The sequence below is a fragment of the Apteryx mantelli genome, chromosome 8 (genome assembly GCF_036417845.1).
Source record: "Apteryx mantelli isolate bAptMan1 chromosome 8, bAptMan1.hap1, whole genome shotgun sequence".
Taxonomy (NCBI): Eukaryota; Metazoa; Chordata; class Aves; order Apterygiformes; family Apterygidae; genus Apteryx; species Apteryx mantelli.
The window spans coordinates 34,036,733-34,056,382 of NC_089985.1; the positions used below are offsets into that span (position 1 = coordinate 34,036,733).

The 19,650-nt window shown below is 46.5% G+C and overlaps 1 protein-coding gene and 1 non-coding gene across 2 annotated transcripts in view; one reads left to right on the top strand and one right to left on the bottom strand.

Annotated features, from left to right (window-relative positions):
* Positions 1 to 2,934: 2,934 nt before the first annotated feature.
* The window catches only part of LOC106489278 (cytosolic carboxypeptidase 6-like), a 243,963-nt gene continuing 227,247 nt past the window's right edge, over positions 2,935 to 19,650 (bottom strand). The window contains exons 7-8 of the mRNA XM_013948454.2: positions 15,902 to 15,998; positions 2,935 to 3,055 (exon numbers count right to left, since the gene is read on the bottom strand). Of these exons, the coding sequence (XP_013803908.2) occupies positions 2,935 to 3,055; positions 15,902 to 15,998 (218 nt within the window). The remainder of the gene's footprint in view (positions 3,056 to 15,901; positions 15,999 to 19,650) is intronic.
* On the top strand, positions 11,424 to 11,543 carry LOC136992578 (U5 spliceosomal RNA). Its single transcript, XR_010884939.1, has one exon. It is a non-coding gene; the product is annotated as a U5 spliceosomal RNA (small nuclear RNA).

Consider the following 19,650-nt stretch of genomic DNA (forward strand, 5'->3'; position numbering starts at 1 on the left):
CTCTTGCAGAGATGAGGAATCTAGTTTTAGTCACATTAGGTCTATACTCAGACTTGGAAAATGCAGGCTGAGGGGCAGGTTGTGGGTGGCAGGAGACAGGTAAGAAGCACAGACAGTGATCTCCAGGAAGATCCAGTTATTACATCTAACTAAACAGCCGACTCTATGAGCCAGACAGAGGGAACCTTTGAGAACCGATAGCAGGACAGCACAAGGGCTTCCCAGAACCTACTTGTCTGCTTCTTGGTTTACAAAGTGACTTTGGGAGCCTGTTGGGAGGAAGGAAAAAAAATGAGACAACACGCAGCTGCTTCTATCACTTTATTCATGTTTCTAGAGTTTAATGGCTAAACCCCTAGGGGCTAAGCAAATACCTGAAATTCTCTATATATGTATGTATATGTATTTATTAAACCATTCAGAAATAAATAATAAAGAATTCTGCAAGTGTTTTTTTTTTTTTCAATGAATATGCAAAAAGTTCCTCCAGTAAACTAACTTTGCAAGTCTTCCACTAAAACCCTATAAAACCCAATGATAGTCATAAATTAACATTAGATTAATTCAAAGGAGAAGTTATCCCCCTTCTGCATACCTTCTAATCCATATCTCCAAGAGGTCATTTTAATTATCACACTGTCACTGCTATTCATTACGCTGCTTTTGGAGACAGAAAGCCAGCACTGTGTCTTTTAGATGCCTTGGAATTCATCATATTAAGGCATTTCATTCCCCATAAAAACACACAGTTTAACCCCCTCACCTTGAAATTCTGGCAACATCAGGTTTGTTAGGTGTTTTAAATCATTTTCCTTCAAGTGGGACATCTCTTCCTTTTTCAGACAAGTTCTCCTTATTAGAGAGAAACTAACTAACTAATGAAAGCCCAGGTAATGGCTAGCTAACACATGGGTGCAATCAGCTCAAATTCTGTCAGATCCTTAACAGCTGGTCCTTTTTCAGAGGCATGCAAGGCCAAATTTCTGCCCTGGCTTGTGCCTGCCCATTCTTTCTGATTGCAGTAATGCTAACTGGACAGAAGCCACATGCCAGTGGCTCCCAGAAGGTCTGCCTGGGTGTTGTGGTAGAGCTACAGAAGTGTGTGTGAGGCCCTGAGACACAGAACACATATCTTATCCTTGACTCTGCTTGCTTTGTGCTTCTCCAGTATTGAAAAGAGCCCAGAGGAACTTATACAGAGCTCTCTTCCATCCCTTGTGACATAGATATGGTGAGAATGAGCCAAAGGTATTCAAAGACAGATGAGAACATATAAGGGCCTGTTGGATTCCTGGCTGCATAAATGTAACCTGAGCTGCTTTCAGTTCTTCTTAGGATCAAACCTTGGTTCAGTGTTGGTCATGCCCAGATTTAGCAGTTCTCTACTGCTGAAGAATCTGTGAGTATTTCCACAAGGGATGATAAATTTAAGTTGCCTGGAAGGTCCATTTCAGCCTGTAATTGTCAATTTTTCTCATGTGTCCTCATTTCTTCCCAGGATATATTCTTCTCACGCACAGCCCAGGTTGAGAAGCCAGCTGAGTTTTGTCCTGCTCCTAGATCATAGGGCTCAAGTCCGGGGAAAGAGCAGAAGAACAACCAACCCTGCTCTCTGACTAGTGAAAGAAGTGTCAGGGGCTACTACTTCTTTAGGGCCACCCCACCCTAAGAGAAGCCAATTCAGTCTTATTTCACACATCTCTCTTCATCCTCAATCATCTGGTTCATCCTTTCCCTCTCTATCCAGTGGGGCTCAGCACATCTCTCTTCCAAGCCACTGCTGCAGCTCAGCTCATACCGGAAGGAAGTCAAGAGAAACTGCTTCCAGAGGTTTCTGATGGGTGGGCTTGAGGCACTTCCAAGCGCACTCTCCCTTCCCATCCCCTGGGAGACTCTCCCACACCCCCTCAGGTCACCATCTTTCACTTTCCAGTTTGAGAACCACTGGCCTACAGCATCAAATCCACATCACTGGTAGGTACTTCTTATTAGTCGCACAAGACCAGGAGACAAGACTGCCTAGTTACAGTGGCTTTGAGCAGAGGTTTCATGCGCTGGCCATCTAATGAGAAGGTGGCAAGGCTTTACCTGGGCTTTCTTGCAGTAGTGGCACAATACCTTTGCTTTGTGCTTCTCAATACCTCACTCAATACCTTTAGTTCATCCCTTTCAGTGTTTACCCCTAGCTCGCACTGCCTCAGTGGTACATCTGTTGGGGAGTCCAGTCTTTCTGGACCCCAGCCAGCTATTGCCAGAGGACCAAGGCTTCTGCCTGTTAGACAGGTCTTGCAGTGAGTTTCATGCCTGCAGCATGATAGGTGACATCAGTAACATTCCTCCTATGACCCCTTTCCTCAAATGATCTGATAGAAGAGCAAAAAACTAACCATGCAGCGGATGATAAACGGCACACTAAGGAGCGCCTGCCTGACTCCCACAAGCTATTTATCAGGCTCTCTTAATGCAAGCTAACTGGACTAGTGCATGCAGTTGGCACAAGAGCTTCGGAGCCTGACACTGAAAGGAGAGACAACACATGCTGCAGCAGGGGAGCGAGGAGTCCCTCGTTTGCCCGTCGTATGGATTACCCCTTTAAAGAGAGAGAGGGGCTGGTGGAGGAAGGGGAGGCTTTCTCGTTTTAACAAACAGCTTTTCAGCCACAGCAAATGATTTCTGTAAATCCATCGGGTCGCTCTTTTTCCCAGAGATGAGCCAAAAAAAAAAAAAAAAAAGAGGCCTGAAATTGATTTACCATCTATAAATAAAAAAGAATCAATAGTAAAATTTCTAGCTAATTTCCCTCTCCCTCTTTCCCTTTGGCCTATTCGTTATCTTAGAAATACTTGTCTGGGAAAAAAGAGAAACATTATCAGTTCCAGACCCTAGACGTGCTCCTTCGCCTCAGCCCCGCAGACCAGCCCTCCTCTCCTAGCATCACGTGGAGAGCGTCGGCTCCTTGAGATTCGTCTGGCTCCTCTTCTCTGGCTTGCTGCCAACGTGGCTGCTCCCTTGGCCCCGCTGGGTAGTGCATTTAAAAAGCGGCAGTTTTTCTTTCCTGCCAAAGGAAGAAAGAGGGAGGACAGGTATTGTAAAATACTGGAGTGGCTGAGCAGCAGCAGGTAAGCCGTATGCGGGATATGCTCTGAAGAGAATCCATGTGTAAAATCTCACAGCGAAGTGCATCTGCAAGTGAGGCTTTGGCAGCTCAAGAGAAATCAGAGGTGGTAAAAGACCAGCTGGTCCCATCCTCCTCTGGCCAGAGCAGGCTTAGTCCTTCCAGGAGACTTCAAGGGCTTTGGACTAGCTCTGAATTTTCCAAGAGAAGGGTCCCACTGTTTCCCTTAGGGCTAATGCCCTTACGGCTGTTTTCTCCTTATTTCAGCGCACACACCCCTGAACAGTTTCACTTCATTTCTCCTCATTAACAGCTCTTGTGGCACTGTAAATATGTCCTTCCGGGGCATACATCCCTTTACACTACAGCAGGGTTCACAGGTCTGCTCACCTCTGGATTCCCCCCACAGTGAGTGATGCTCACCAGCCAGGGCCAAACTCTTCTGTGACATCTTCAGACTTCTGCTTTGTGGCCATGGAGCATCCATGACACTGAAACCTGATGCCAGTGCTTCCAGCATCCACACGGGAGCATTCAAAGCACTCTGCACAACGGTACTGTTTTGAGTAGACCTACTCACTTTGCCCACTGACTCCACGTGTCTAATGGTAATGTAAAACTTTAACTGTCCCTGTCGCTTGGAGCCTGGTGTTTCCAGTGCACCTTTTGGGCTACAGTCCTAGCAAAGCGGTAGGGGTTTAACTACTGACCTCAGAAGGAGCCAAGTTAAGCTAAATGCAAAGCATTTTTGCAATGACACCCCGGGAGATGACACGCTAAGAACTAAGCTCATCACAACGCAGTACCTCGGAAACAGCTCCTTGGCTTCCCGCAGCTTGTCCGGGGGAACAGACCTACTTTGCAAGGCTTTGGTTTCTAATAAGCCTCGCTACTTGTTTCCCAGAAAAAGTGCTGCCGGGTGTGTGTTTACAGTGTGCATGCGGGATGTTTGCTATTTTAAAGAAAAGTAAATCTCTTTCCTCTCTTATCAGTTAATTCTGTAACACTTCTATTCCACTTACTTGTATCGCCTCTTTGCTTAAAGGCCTTAATTAAAATCCTCCGCCTCACAGCCCAGTGCTCTCGCCACCTCTCCTCCCCCGGGCTCCCGACAGTTGTGTTTTACAGCAGGATGGGCCCAGAGGACTGGGCAGCCTCAGCCCCTGCCTGCCCAGCTGCTGGCCTGCGAATGCAAGGCAAAGCACACGCAGCTGTGCCCAGAGACGTCGCTTTGGGGAAAGGCTGCGGAAAGGCAGGAGGACACACGAGCCGCGCCGCTGCCCGGGCCGCGGCGGGTCGAGCGCTCGGCGCAGCAGACGGGAGGGCTCCGCTCCTCGCCCCGTGGAGAGCCGTGCTGCCCGTCCGCCTTCCTCCCCCCGGCCGAGGGCACCCCAAGCCCTGCCGATTTTCTTCGTCCACCCCCGAAACGCTATGCAGAGGGGGCTCCTCCGCTTGTGCCTGGTCTAATCTGTAAGCACGCAGTCTGGTCTCTCCTACAGCACATCTGTCTGCGACGGCAGCGGGAGGCCCAGGCCACGCTGGCGTTAGCGCTGTACAAAATTATAGCGAAACGCAATGAAGTGTGTGTGTCTGGGGGGGGGGGGCTATCGGTTCTCACAGCCAGACGGCCAAAAGCGAAGGGACTCACCCAAGGCCACGCAGCGGAGTCGGGGCAGAACAGAGATGAAAGGAGCTGAGGGGGAGATCGAGCTTTCCCGATTCCCCCGCTCCTGGCTCGTCCCCTGGTGAGCTGGGCCCCTCTAACCCTGGCTGCAGCAGCGTCACGAAAAACCTGCCTGCCCCGCTGCGCCAAACGCGGACGTCTGTTCGGCAGTGCTTCTGCTTTTATTTGCAGAAGGAGGTTTCAAAATACATTTAAAAAGCCTGAAATAACTTAGAGGCCGATAGGCCACGGGGCTAAGGGGGCTCCACCTCCAGCAGCCCCCCCAGCACACGCACCGCCACCAGCTCAGCCTGTGCCGCATCTCCACTTCGATCACCAACCCCGCGACACGGCGGTATTTTGAAAAGGTAAAACCCTGAGACAAAAATAAAAAAATTAGGGCCCCGGGAGGGGGAGCTGAGAGGCCCACCGAAGTGAGAACAAGCAGCTTCTTCCGTTCTGTCTGCAACCACAGTGACACGTTCCCAGGCACCGCTGGAGACCCGAGCGCAGCGGCCGCTGTGGGCCAAGCGGAGGATCCTACAAAACAGACGGGAAGGCGAGTCGCTCGATCCAGCGCTGCCCGGAGGCTGCGCCGACGCTGCCCACGTCGCTGCCGGGCAGAGACGAGCCGGGGAAGGCACGGCTCCGCTCCCGGCTGCCCGGTGCGGGGACGGACGCACCGGCTGCTCCGCGTGGCCTTTCCATGTTTCCTGTCTCATCTCTGCGAGCAAAGGGAATAGGAGCCATGCAAAGAGGATAAAAACAGGTCTTAAACCTCCTTCGTTTTTCATGAGCTGGGTAACACGGAAAAAGGAAACCCTAGTTAACCAACAGCGCTTACAGGTGGGATTTTTAGACACTGGCATTTTTCAGCAGCTGTCCAAGCATCCGCTGAACTGAAGCACCATGAGTATCACGCACTCTGTTCACATGAGGTTCCTGTGACAAAGTGATTTTTGGAGATGTACAGCCAATTGACAGACAGTCACGATCAAATCACGGCTCTGCTGCTTGCTCATTGCACATACAACAGTTAATCTTGCCACCATGCAAACTGTTTTGCAAATTGAAATCTCAGAGGCATAGCAATTACAATACCAGATTTATACCACATCTCTCAGTCAGCTAATTGTACATCCAAAAAATCACCACTTGAATAATCTGAATACATTCACCTTTACTGCTAACCCCCCCACTACATGCTTGATCTCAACACAATTCTGAGTTACAGAACCCCATGAGAAAAATGCCAACCTTTGACTTCAGCAGCAAAAATGCTCCTATCTAAATAAAGCAGAAGCATAATTCTCGTTGAGGTCCAAAATCTCGGCACTTCTTGTGCTGCTTTTTTCCTGTTCTGCAAACTGGGGACATTCCTATTGCTTGTTTCAGCACTCTCAGCCAGGATGCAGAAACACAAGTCTTATATACATTTACGTCAAATGTGCTGCACATTATTAACATATAAAACAAATATATAGGTATTTCTAGATTTTAAGAAACCCTAAGCCTTACAGGTCTTAAAGTGAATCGTCCAACTTACAAATCAGGCTAATGTTTTAGAGGAGCTGAGTTTTAGACCACCACCTCCCAGAGGACAAGGACCCTCACAGCCCGTAAGCACACTCCTGGGGTTTTGAGCTCTTTCACACACAGATTTCTTGAATTTTGTTTCCATACAGTGAAGCAAGTAGAGGTGGGGAGCAATAGATTTTAATTAGCAACTTTGCAGCCTGCAAATTAAAGAGGGTGAAAATAGAAGAGGATTCTGTGTTTAAATTGCAAAGAGAGGAGAAAAAAAGAAGTTATTCAAGCCATATGACTGGGATCAAAAATGAATCATCAAGGCTTGAAAATGGCTAACCTCTGATCCTTGAAACCAAGAAATCTGGCTGCTGTCATGTAGCTGCTGATCTAATTTTTACACTTTCCCCTCCGTAGAGCAGAGACGCGTTTCCATTGCAGATAGGCGGCCATTGCAGCTAAACAATCAATGCCTGATTACTTCAAACACTTCGCTCTCAGGGATGCACAATTAGCCAGGCCCATCTTTGACACTGCAAGGGGAGCGCAGTATTTTCTGGGAATGTCTGACAGGTTTCAAATGTAAAAAACACAAATCAAATGGCCCGGCAGATAATGACAGCCAGTGCCCTGGCAGTTAGATAATGTGCATGCTCCGAAGCAAGGCCAATTAGAAGCAATAAAAACAAATTTACAATGATAGAGCAAAGGTCAGAAATCCTCAGCCATTACTGTGGGATTGATTTTTTTTTTCAGTCGGTCACCAGTGCGGTCACCAATGCCTATTTTCAGAGAGTGAGCACAAATTCACACTTTTTGCCAAATGACCACCCACCTGTTACAGCAGAGGATGATTTCTGGGCCATACAGAACCCACTAGCTTGGAGCATGAAAGATCCCAGCACTGACAGTCTCAGCGGGTCCATATGCTGTGGCGGTACCTTTCTGAATGCAGGGGCTGGTCTGGTCTCCTGCCCCACAGGAGAGTTTGCAAAGGTCTCTCCCCTACTGCAGAAGGGATCCTGCTGGGCCTGCCCTCCTCCACCGTCTCACAGAAACAAGGCATACCTTCCTCACAGAGGGGACAGTGCAGAGACAGGAATGATTAGCTTGCCACTGGGACCACGCTTTCCTGCAAGGAAAGGAGAAGTAGCCACAACTGCAACCAATGCACGTGGCTCAGTCCCAGGTGCAGCTGTACATCTTTTCTGACCCTGGAGCAGAAAAGCTACAGAGAGGATGAGAATAAGTTGCGTCTTGTCCCCTGTCCTCCTATTTTCTAAGGATCAGCAGGGTTGTACTTACCTGACAGGATGCTAGCATTAAATGACTATCCCTTGAGTTTGCTCCAGTTAGCAATATGAAATCAGGATTGCATGCGATCTACATTAGACAGTACCCATGTAGACACACTCAATACATAGCAGCTCCCTCTGCTTTCAAGGTGGGGTACGCTGCCCTGCTCTTTGGAAGCGGTCAGGCATGGGATAACACAACCACTGTGAATTCACTTACTGAGTCCTGGCTTCCTTGGAGCAACAAGCCCAAGGAAGGAAAAGAAAATCAGCTGGGATCTCCAGGCTTGTCTACATGAGGATGCCCAGGAGAGCTAATCCAAATACATTTAGGGTATAAATGTAAAGCTGATTAGTGAAACCACAGTAAGCTCCTATGTGGATATGTTCCTTCAGAGTTAAAGTAGCCATAATTCAATTTAGTCATTTAGCTCATTTCCAGAAGTAAATTAAGGTAAAGTAAATTAAATTAAACCAGCTGACAGCACCTTCATTTTGAAAGGGATTGTTAACATGGACGCAATCTACTTCATACAGTAATTCAGATTAGTTTCCCCTGCTGGGCAGCCCATCAGGCACACTGGCTCCCAGGGCTGATCCTGAAGTCACGTGTGTTACGCGCCCTCTGTTCAGGGACTGTCTGAAAGCAGGACCAAGCCTGGGGTGTATTTAGCTGTTCGTATTTGCAGTAGTGTGTGTGCTTAAATCCAGGATGAAATCATTACAACCAGCATTCTGATTTCCAAGCGCCTGACAAGGTAATTGTTGTAAGATGGTATTTTGGTGAGCCCTCTGCTGGAAGCTGGCCAAGCAATGCAAATCTCCCCAAACTCTGTAAATGGATCTTTTTCACTGAACCCACGCAAATGTGTCACAGTTTAAAACCTGAAAGGTTTTCTTTAACGACAGCTACAAGTATCAAGAGTTGCATAAAACGTGCAGACGCATGTGGGAGTGAGCTGACAGATTATAATTACCAATAGAGAAGGGGGAAAAAACAAAAATTAATTTCTGAGGCAAAACATATAATTTGCCTTTAAACCATAGTAGTGCTCCCATTACTAATGCAATTCACAGCCCTGGAATCAGATTGAAGTTGTTTGACTCCCTGGCAGTCTTTTTTCTTTTTTTTTTAATTTTCCTTTTAAAGGTGCACTGGCCAACGTGGGAGGATAAAGCCGGGGGTTTTTTTTAGACGCTCATATCAGCTTTGCACTGTTTGAACACGAAAGAAACCAGGTAAGAGAGAGTCTGCAGGCTCCGGCTGCAAGGCATCCTTTCTGTGCTAGCTGGTAGGATCATGTACCAGTGTAATGCTGACAGACCCTGCCAGGAGCACAGGGAAGGCTTTCAAATTCAGTCTGGTGCCACCAGACACCACTGCAGGCAGCCCATAGACCAGGTCCTGCTGAAATCCCTGAGACAGGTTGCAATCCTCCCTCCAAGGAGCCAGGCTGGTGATGGAGGGTTTTGCAGTTCACTCTTTTTTTTTCTGCCCTCATTTCATTTCCTCCTTTTTTTCCAAATTGTAAGTGGTCTTGCCGACCTTCTCCTAGAGCAGCACTGGAGGAAGGGGAACACACCATTTAGTTCACCATGTCTGCACGATTCAAGAGGCACTGCCAGTAGCGTTTATGAAACTGGCTCCGTTTTGGTGCCTTGGGACTTCCTGGGAGTCCCTTCACCACCTCACGTGCATAGCAGGGTGATCTGCTGACGTTACAAGTAGCCTGGGGAGGTTAAAAGCCTGCTTTTATCCACCATAGCAAACGAACTGGCCAGACCAACAAATGTCTTCAGGGTTGCTCTGAGGAACTTCTCCTTGAAGTCCCAAGTCAGTCTTATTTCCCAGTAACAAAGAAAAAACAGAGACACTCAACTTGTTCTTGGTGGCAGTGGCAGTTTCTCAGAGTGGCTGAAATGTGCAGCTGAAATCTGAACTGCCTCCTTACCCCCATGCTGGACAACGTATATTTTGTCTGGCCCGTGCAGACATTTCATTCAACTCAGTTTGCTAACTCTGGGCTGGAAAGCCTGTTTCCTATATTAATACGTACATATGTCCTGTCACTGGAGCACAAGGGATGATGACCAGCCACATCACCTTCAATACAAGAGAAGTCATCAGCTAAAAGAAAAGGTGCCAGATTTTCCTTTCTCTCACTTCCATAGAATTGCAATGATATTGTGCCCTGGAAGCTGCGGAGTATGTCAGATGATCTCAGTGCAACTAGGTGCAAATTTGGTCTGGAGTACTGCTGCCCTGAAAAAATTATAACTCTTGTTAGGACATCCACTGCCTGATTTATTAGGTTCTGCCCTCTTCTCTTAGCCACTGCTAATGGTGGGGAAAAGATGACAAAATAGTGATTTAAGTTTATGGGAAGTGAGCTGGGGATGGCAGCAAATAGATACCCTACAGAATGACAAGAAACAGCCATCTATATAAAGCAAACAGGTGGCTTCGCTCCCGGTTCTCATCTCAGTCATGGGCAGGTCAAAGAAAGCACAAAGACACACAGGTAAAACCCCAAAATTACTGAAGACAGATCTTCAAGTGCAGAGAGGAGATTCTTAGAAAGGCAGCAAGAGTTGGGCAGGAAAGAATGCCCTGACATGGTGGGACAGAAGGACCTACACACAGCACATGCCAGAAAGCAGCAAATCCCTCGGTTGGCATTCGTTGGTCCGTAAGACCATGTAGCCTCTGGATGCATCTCTGCAGCCTTGGAGGGGGCCCAAAATTTGCAAGACTGAGTTGCCCTGACAGAAGTGAATCCCTGTCAGTCTGTGCCCATATGCAAGAAGCCATCCCTCAGTTCCACCCAACGTGATGCAGGAGCAACAGCTCTGACAGTAACTGGCTGGTCACCCACAGGACTTTGGTTGCTATGAGGTGTTTTTAGTGTCCAAACAACCAGGGCCCACCACCTCTGAGGATGACGGGACAGCCCTATGGGCCTATCCAGCCTGTTGGACACACAGCTGTGAACTCATACATCATCATTAAGGCTGCAAAGTCAAGCAGCAAAAGGATGGAATTGCCAGAATAAAGGCTGTCAGAGCAATTTTAATTCAACCTCCTAGCAGATATGCCTTCTGATGTAGTCTTTAATTACCTCATCACAGCCTACTTTTTCTTCAGTGAGACTGCTGCCTCATTCAGGGCACAACAGACAGACAGCAATCAGCAATTAATGAAGGGCCAGTCAATATTTTGTTCTGTCTTTTTTTGTTCAGTGCGTGGCCCCAGGCATTATTTGCTGCATGTCATCAAAATCCTGCTCTTAGAATTATCCAGACTGGATTTTTCTCTCGTGTATCAATATGGCAGCTGAGTGCTTCCCACACAGGAAGGAATTTCTTTTCCAGTGCCCCTGAGAGGGGAAGGCCTGTATTTTACCTACAGGAAAATGCAGTGCAGAAATGAGTTCCAGCATGCTCCAGTAGTGAGGCCCAGATGGGATTTTTCAGGGTTCTTACCTTATGCATGCATTTGTTCAATGCACAGTTCCCCTCACCTCAACCACAGCTGTAAGCACTCTGCACTTCTGTAATTTGGATTCCAGTGAGTCCAGAAAACCAGAAACATGGGATTAATGGCTCTCAGAAAAAAAGGCAATGGTTAGAGAGGCAACAGCTCCTCTGCTGATGCTGCCCTGGGGCATGGCACTGCCGTGCGATGACTGAGCCAGGGGTGAAGGAACACAGCAACATTAGTATGGGCAAAGAGATGGACTTAAGGCAGTGCAAGGTGACTTGCATTTTCAAAATTTTCAGCAAAATTTCTGTTTTTCTACTGTAAGCATTCTCTGTAGCCACTGTACTCTGCTTTCTCTTCATTTCTTACGAATTTTTCACCTTTTACCAAAGATTTCAGTGGAGAAGGACTTTTCTCACTGTCAGCCCAAGCAATTTTAACCTTTACTTTGGCAAAGTAGAAAGAGATGAGTATGGGACAGACTCAGTAAGATGAAGTGCTCCCTGTGCCACCAACAATATCAAAGGGATCCCAGCTCAAATGCTTTCCAGTGAGCACAGCAGGAGCAGAATTTGCTGGTCACCGAGCAGCGTTAAAGAGAAAAGCACAATAACGAGTGGAGAGGAAGAGCGTGAACCTTCACTGCCACCTGACAGCCCCTTTCTACACTGTAGTCTCCTGCTCTGTGCTCACTTAACCCAGCCTTAGAGAGAAGTCTTTGTGTACAGGGCGGACTTTCTTGAGCCTCTCTGAAACACATCTAAGTGGCAATGCTCTCTTCTCCAGCTGCTTTTTGTCTCTGTTACTCCATTAGAAATTCATAGGCCTCCTGGATTCTCACTCCAGAAAACATCCAGTGTTTTCAGCAAGGCTTTTAATTTATTAGCTCACATCTGAAAATATTTTAACCTCCCTGCCCTCCCCAGCTGAGTCATCAATGCTTTCTTATCTTGCTGTAGACACATCACCCTCAGGAAAATAATTGCTTAGCAAGCTGATAACAGTGGACATTGCCTTCTGAACCGGGTGTTAGTTTAGGATCACGGGCTTCGCAAGATGAGGACTGCAGGGCACATTGCGGTTACTGTTTGAAACAAGTCCTGACCTTCCCTGGATGGCCATGGGAAATCCTGCAAGGCCACCAGGGAAAACTAAGTGGAAGGTTGGAAGAAGCTCATCAAAATAGAAGGGGCTGAAGGGTCCTGGGAGACAGAGCAGTTTAGCTGTGGTGGGAGAGAGGGTGTACGGGAGGATAACAGTGCTGGACAGGGAGGGGATGAAGAGAGAACTGTCTAAGAGACAGTGCTAAAAAGGAGCCCCTTCAGGCACTTCATTTGCATGTCTGGCCTCCCTACAGAGTCAGGATAGGGTCCAGAGGTCTATTCAGAGCTCTGAGCTATCTGGGGACTTGAGGTTTGCCCAGAGGTTCTTCTGGTTACAGAGGGAGTAGAAGCCCCTAAGCTTGATGCGAGTGGCCAGCTGTGAACACCACCTCTTGCTCACGAAGACATATTAGAGCAATGGGCAGGAACAAGGGTTACCCAGTGCAGAGTTCGGTGTGCACAAGCTCACCCCAACACTTCAGAGTGACACCACCAGAATGACAGGTTCAAGATTCATGTCTAGCAACCAATTATTTGAGGACAAAATGCTGCGTCCCCCCTGATCCTCCCACTGGCAGGCTCAGCAGATACTCAAGGGCTCCGGCCCCTCGGGAAATCGGTGGAGCCTCATCACTGGAAGCGTGGTGGGCACAGTTCAACAACCAGGAACAGAAAGCCTCATCTACTTGTGGCCTTTGTCCTAAGGGCTTCTCTAGATGACAGCGGGTGGGATTTTAATCACAACCACAGATCCAGCCAGTTGGATGCACTTATATTGGCACATAGGCACCTTATCCAAGTATAGCTATTCCCCTTTTCCTCCTGGGAATAGGCTACACAAGTATAATCCCCTTTATCCTGGGATAATGGAGGTACTATAGCCCCAGCTACAATCTTGGTTCTGTAACCAGAGCTGTTGCATCATTTCTTGTCTTTGGCTCTAGCTCATCCTAATTCAGTTCCCACCAAACTGCCCACGTGGCCTGTGCTCTAGGATGGCTGTCGTTGGACAGCCTGAGTGGACTAAACTCTGTGAAAAGGTGCCTGCATTTGGGTGCTAGCAGTAATTTTGACTTTCAGGACTGCTTCTCGCTACCCCTTTCTATGCCTCAATTTCCTTCTCTGCAACATGGTGAAAATGGCATAAACATTTTCTTAAGATCCTTCAGTCAGATGGGCTCTGTAAGCATTTACGGTTGTTGTTATTTCCAGGGCTATCATTGTAACACCTTTTGGTCACACTAACTCCTCCCTCAGACAGAAATTGTTCCATCTGTAGTATGCGGGGACAAAGGAGCCAATTAGTTTTCCCTTTTTACATTTACATACATTTATTAACTCTGCAGCTTTCTTTCAATGAGTATGTAGAATTGGGCAGCGTTTTAATATATTTTCATAAACTGTGGGCACAACATGTCCTGTTTCAAGCTAATAACCATGCCATATAATTAGTTCTGATTACACAGATATTTAGTATCATTTTACATATTCTAATCCCTTCCTAGCGCCACTGCCTAACCAAGGCATAACTGAAGCCACAACCCTCTCCCTTCCCTTTCCCAGCAGTTTGTAAGATTTCGTTTTGGACAGGTTTGCATTTAACACGACAGCTTCAAAGAAAGATTTCATTTCATTGATGTACATTTTATATATATTTACTTATATAAATAAATATATATATATACAGGCTCTGATCAAATGTCAGGTGACAAAGCCCAGGATACAAATAAAAATTATTTGTCTACTTAGAGGGAAAAGCTGGTATTTGAAAGCTATCAGGAAATTAACAACATGAATCTTTAAAAATCTATTCCTTAAATATCTGTTAGCTTTGGGCTGAACATTTACTGTATGTAGGATTTTAGTGTGAGGTAACACTCCCCAAACAAAAGCCTCCTCACCCCGCTAGATTCTAGTGGGGGAACAAGAAAAACGTGCTCTGTGCATCCCGATTACAGATGTGCATCTTTCCCTGCCGGCATGGCTGTCTCTATAGAGATGGACATGGATATCTGATGAGATTAAAATGCTTCAGTTACCACTGTCAGTGGTTCTTTAATTTAAAATGAAGAAAGCAAACAAACATTCCTTTTGATGAGGTAACTGAATGATGCCACGGAAAAGCACTTTGCTGTCAGGTGGTAATTAGGTTCAGTGATAGTTGTGGGGTTTTAGCCTTGGAGGCTGTGGCCCCTGGGAGTCTGAAAGCAATGATACATTCAATTTCTGGAGGAAAGGAAGATGCTAGATGCTTTTCTCTGCTAACCCTGCAGGTCTCTGCAGATAAGGGCATTCAGAACTGCAGAGCTGACACTCCTCCTTGAGCCAGCAGCCTAAACTGGGGTGTCGAGATCATGAGCAGGGAAAGGGAGATGAACCCAAAGCAGGGCATTTAAACACCTAACGTAACCAAGCTGATTCTGACCACACATATAAAGAACTACCCAAATGGCTGCACAGAAAGGACTTTTAAAGGCTGTCAGAGGAACTCCAGCAATTGTTATATGGCATAGGCTGATGTTTGTTACACACATCTTGTGCATCACTAGAAAATCTTCAGGAGGAGAGTGTTCCTTTGTAAATAAGTAACTGTTCCCACAGCTACGTTGTTTAAGGCAGCGGGGAGAAGAGAAAAGAAGGCTCAACTGCCTCCTTTAGTCGAGTGGAACAGGTCTATTTCAAATTTGCTTTTCCGCTCCAAACTCTAAGTTATATTTGGCTACGGTATTAAGAGTTGAAAACCAAATGAAACATTCCAGTTGGCCCAAATGCATTTAATTGGAAATTCTGAATTTGGGGGCATTATTGTTCTGTTCTCAGAACAGAGGCACATTGTGAATGTGACGCTTCCCAAGAAACAGGGAGGCTGGCTCCTGCTCTGCTCCCCTCCTCACGGTATCACACAGCTCTGCCTGTTCAGAGAACGACAGTCCTCAACAAACACTTCAGTGGCATCAGCCCTGCTCCTCACACCATGTATCAGGGACACTGAAAGGAAAAGGAGTTGGCCAACACAACGCAGGGTCCAGCAGCAGTGCAAGGATTTGAGTTTGGGCATACTCTGTTCATACTTTTGTGCATTCATCATTGGTGGCCTTACTTTGTGTCCAAAAGGACTTCGTTTTGGACAAACAGCCCCAAAACTGATTGTTAGATCCTCTGCCCTGCTCACAGGCTACGGCTCACAGCCGCAAAGCCAGAGTAAGGGCTCATAGTAAGAGGGGATCCCCAGGTATGTCCCGGTTGGACTGGCCATAGGGAACCTGCCACAGACCGTCAGCACCGCACTGGGTCCAAAGAGAGATGGAGAACCCTGCCTTCAGCACAGCCTCACCAGTAATTTCCTGAAGCACTGAAAAAGTTTTCACTTCCAGAACTAAAACTTTCCAAAATAAAGTGGGTCTGATTCTCCTCTCACTCTCAGGAGATAAATGAAGGGTAAGTCCATTAAAGATACTGGTGTAAGACTGGTGACAGCAGACAGAATTCAAGCAAGATATCAATATCTCCAAAATCCCCTGAATATTTTTTTAGGCATAAACCAGGTATCTTTCCTGATCATAAATGCTTTATTTCCAAATGGAATTTCAATAAAATAAGCACAGTTAGACTAGCACACTTATTATAAAGCCATAATGCAGTAGCACTGAAGTATAGTCATGAAAGATATTAAAAAAGCAGCCCTGCTAAAGCAAAAGAAATTGCTTTCTGACCTACCGAGTTTTAGGAATAGGTGCTAGTGGTCTCTCCACCAAGGCGTTCAGCCTGTAGTAATCCAAGAACGTCCTGGCCACATTTCTTCCAAGCTTCATATCTGTGAGTTTTTAATTAAGGAGTATTTTTGGAAATAATTAAAAATAATAGTAATTTAAAAAAGCAGAGTGTAAAGGTAAATTACTGTTATTTGATGCATGAGCAAGTTTTACATTAACCATCCCACAGTGATCAGGCTTCATGCAAAATGACTTATGTAAACAGGTAAAGTGACCTGGTCACCTGGTTTGCTTCTTTTCACAGGCAAAGGCTGCACGAAACCATAGATGGGAGGAAACAATCTTCTTTTTCCCCACACGCTTGGTTGCATGGTGTTCAAGGAATAATACACAAGACCAAAGAAGCCTTCCAATTTCCATGTTCAGAGAAAATAAATACCTGAAAATGCCTGGATACAGACAGTATTTCTGTTCTTGTATCCAGGAAACGAGGTCAAGAATGTCATGGTATGAACCAGCCGTGGACTAGCATCCAAACTCAAGGCTGGGATTAAAGCTGTAGCTCTCTGAACCTTCTGTGCTGACCCACCTGCTGTCCTAGGATGACCTACTGTCCTTTACTCGTGTTGTGTTCAGGACCTAAAACTATCATTTTAGCACTGAACTGGAAGGATACCATCGAAAGCTCTAGATTAGCTTAAGGAGGTCAACAGTAACTCTGGGGCCCCTTCTCTCTTTACTAGCTCTGATTTCTCCTTTGGCTAACCCCAAACCCAACACTGGGCAGATGCTGCACATCAGAGATGCCACAAAGACCTAGTAGACACTAGAACCAGATGCTCCTGAAGACTCGGTTACCTAAAAAGAAGCTGAATAACCCATGACCGCGTGGAAAAATAAAGTGGTGGACAACATTTGCCACGGGACGGCTCTCCTCCTTGCGTGGAACACCAGCACAAAGCTGGCCTGTCACCAGGCAGCACGTGCTCACCCTCTCCAGGGTGAAGTCCAACTGGAGGAAATACAATGGATGCCACCATCCACAGCTGTATTGCAGAGACTGAGGACTCCTTTATTTGCCTGTTTCTAACTCATGCCTTCACATGCTACAATCATCACGTTCCACCCCATGGTACTTCCCCAAATGGTCACTGTAATGACAACAAACAATTTGAGGGGTGCTGATGCAGTCACTGATGTGGGTATATAACCTGGAGAAGCTAAATAGACCTCTGTATCTGACATCCAGCAGTCTAGAAAAATAAGCTGTTGCTGGTGTGCTTTGTGTGCAAGTGTGCGTGCTCTGTTTTATCAATAATTATCCGCTGATGTTTCCACTAGAGGAAAATTCCAGAACTGCAACATCCCAGGGGCTTCCAAGCAGCTTCTATGAAGACGCTAGCCTCTAAATGAAGCTTTTATTACCCGCCCACTTACATTAGACACATCAAAACAAGTGAGCTTGAGACATCAGTTTCAGGCATCATTGTGAGATCTCTGTTTATCATTTATTTATTTATTTACAGGGGAGATTGAACCGACATGGCTCAGTCTCTGGCTCTAGCCCAGTAAATGAAAACACTATTGTAAGCCAGCCATCAGCCCTACTGGCACTGCAGTTAAGCCCTGATCTAATGGCTAAGGATGACTCTAGACACTGGTTTTCTCTCCACAGCGATCTGGTCCCACTTCTGCAGTTTCCGTTGCTGTGCCCTGAGGCAGTTACGTGAATCTGTCCCTTCTGTTTCAGGGACTGCCCTGATACACTAACTGGCATCTTGATACCATATGTGCCACGGGCATCTATATGCTGCCCAAGCGTACAGCACAGCCAGAACAGCTGATGTTCATGACAGTTGTCCACATGGGTGGTGACAGTCAGTTGTGTGAAACAGCACTGGTTTAATCAACAGCTGCTGCAGGACCCAGCAAGTTTCTGACTGTGCTGAATGATGGTCTAGCTGTATGCACATGCAAGTTTAGAAAGACAGCTTAAAGTTTACCAGTTCCAGGGAGGGCACCATTGCTTTGAAAGAGTTTTCTGATTGTTACTGGAATTTGGGGATGGCTGGGGGTAGTTCAGATTCTGCAGATGCTGAACTCAAAGCAGCAGCAAAGGTGAAGAGTTCAAAGTTGTCTGAGAAAGCAAGAATGAAAGGAAGAGGACTGTCAAACATTTAAGGGACTGAGAAGACTAACATGGCTTGATCTTGTATTTTCTTTCATTTACTCAGCACTTTAAAGACATAAAGTGGTAACTGGAATCAGGAAAGTCTCTAGGACATTTTGTCAGTGGCAGTCTCAGAAGGTTCCTCTGCCACTGACTGCCCATTGCTTTGTCTCTCTCCCTCATGTGTGTTCTCATGGTGGGAAATGCCTGACCCACTGTCCTTGGGGAGAAGGCCCTAAGATGAGAACTGGTGTAGCCGAGGAAATGGGTGCGCAAGCTCCTACATGATGCCCTGCAACTCTGCTTGAAGAATGGCTAACCACTGGAATAACAGCTGGGAATCTCCAGAGTGGAGGTCTTTAAGAACAGATTAAACCCATAACAGACAAGAATGGCTTAGGTCCAGCTGATCCTGCATGGAGTCAGGCAAATAAACTATATAAGGGCTCCTTAAGGCCCACTTCACACCAATTTTCTACAGTTCTCAACACCTTTCGCAGCCCACCCAGACTTCTTATTTGCTAAGATTACCAGGAAAGGCAAGGGCATTTTATGGAGCATGGACACACAGATGGACACTGGGAAGTAACTGAAAATGCAAACCTATCCCACATGCAGCCACTGAACAGCCACAAAACGGGAACAACTTGTAATTAGTACTGATGCAGAGAGAGTCAAATCAGCACGGGATAAAAAATGTGCATGTCCTATTACTAGTCTCTCAAGCCATCCTATCCCCACTGCCTACCTGCTGCCTCTGCAAAGGATGAGAAGTTTCTGTCATGGAAATCAGGCACCTGATACATAAAAACAGAAACAGCAACAACAAGCTCTCCCTGTGACTGCCCAGCCTGTGCGAGAGATGCCCTGGCTCGTTCAGTAAGTGCAGGAGGCATGCGCGTGCAGAACTACCTGAGAAAAACACACCAAAGCAATGACATTTTCATTTATTTCAGGATACACAGAAGACTCGGACTCCACTTTTATCCACTACATATCAATAGTCCATAAATAACTGCAACTAAAACCAGAACCCACTTTTGCTGGTGTTTTATTTTCTGTGGGGGTTTTTGTTTGTTTGTTTGTTTTCACCAGCTTTCCTTCTGCAATCACACATGCTGTGCTTTTGCCCACAGGAGCTCCTTACCTAATTTCAACCACACTTGCCAAAAGGCCGTTTCCCAGCTATTCAGGTCACATGAGCTCAGCTCGTATCAGACACTAGAAAATCCATTTGGGACAACTGCAGTGGGAACATCTGGGTGAATCTCCACCTTTCACTAGCTGCCATTTCCCTCTCCCCTCCCTTCCTCCCCCATCAATTCATTGCTCCTCCATGCTCCTTATTTCTGCCTGGAAGTGGAAACCAGTGCGTCCAAGTCTCCTCCTGTAAATGCTGTTCTCACAGCATTCACTCCTTGAACGGCATTAGCAATCTTGGGGAAATTTCAGAGCAATCTGTTCTTGCACAACTCAGCCAAATTTCACAGATGTTACAAAGTTCACAGATAAGATAACAAACTTGCAGGGCTCTCCCCCAAATCCCCCATATTTATTATTTCCACCATCCCTCCCATCCTGAG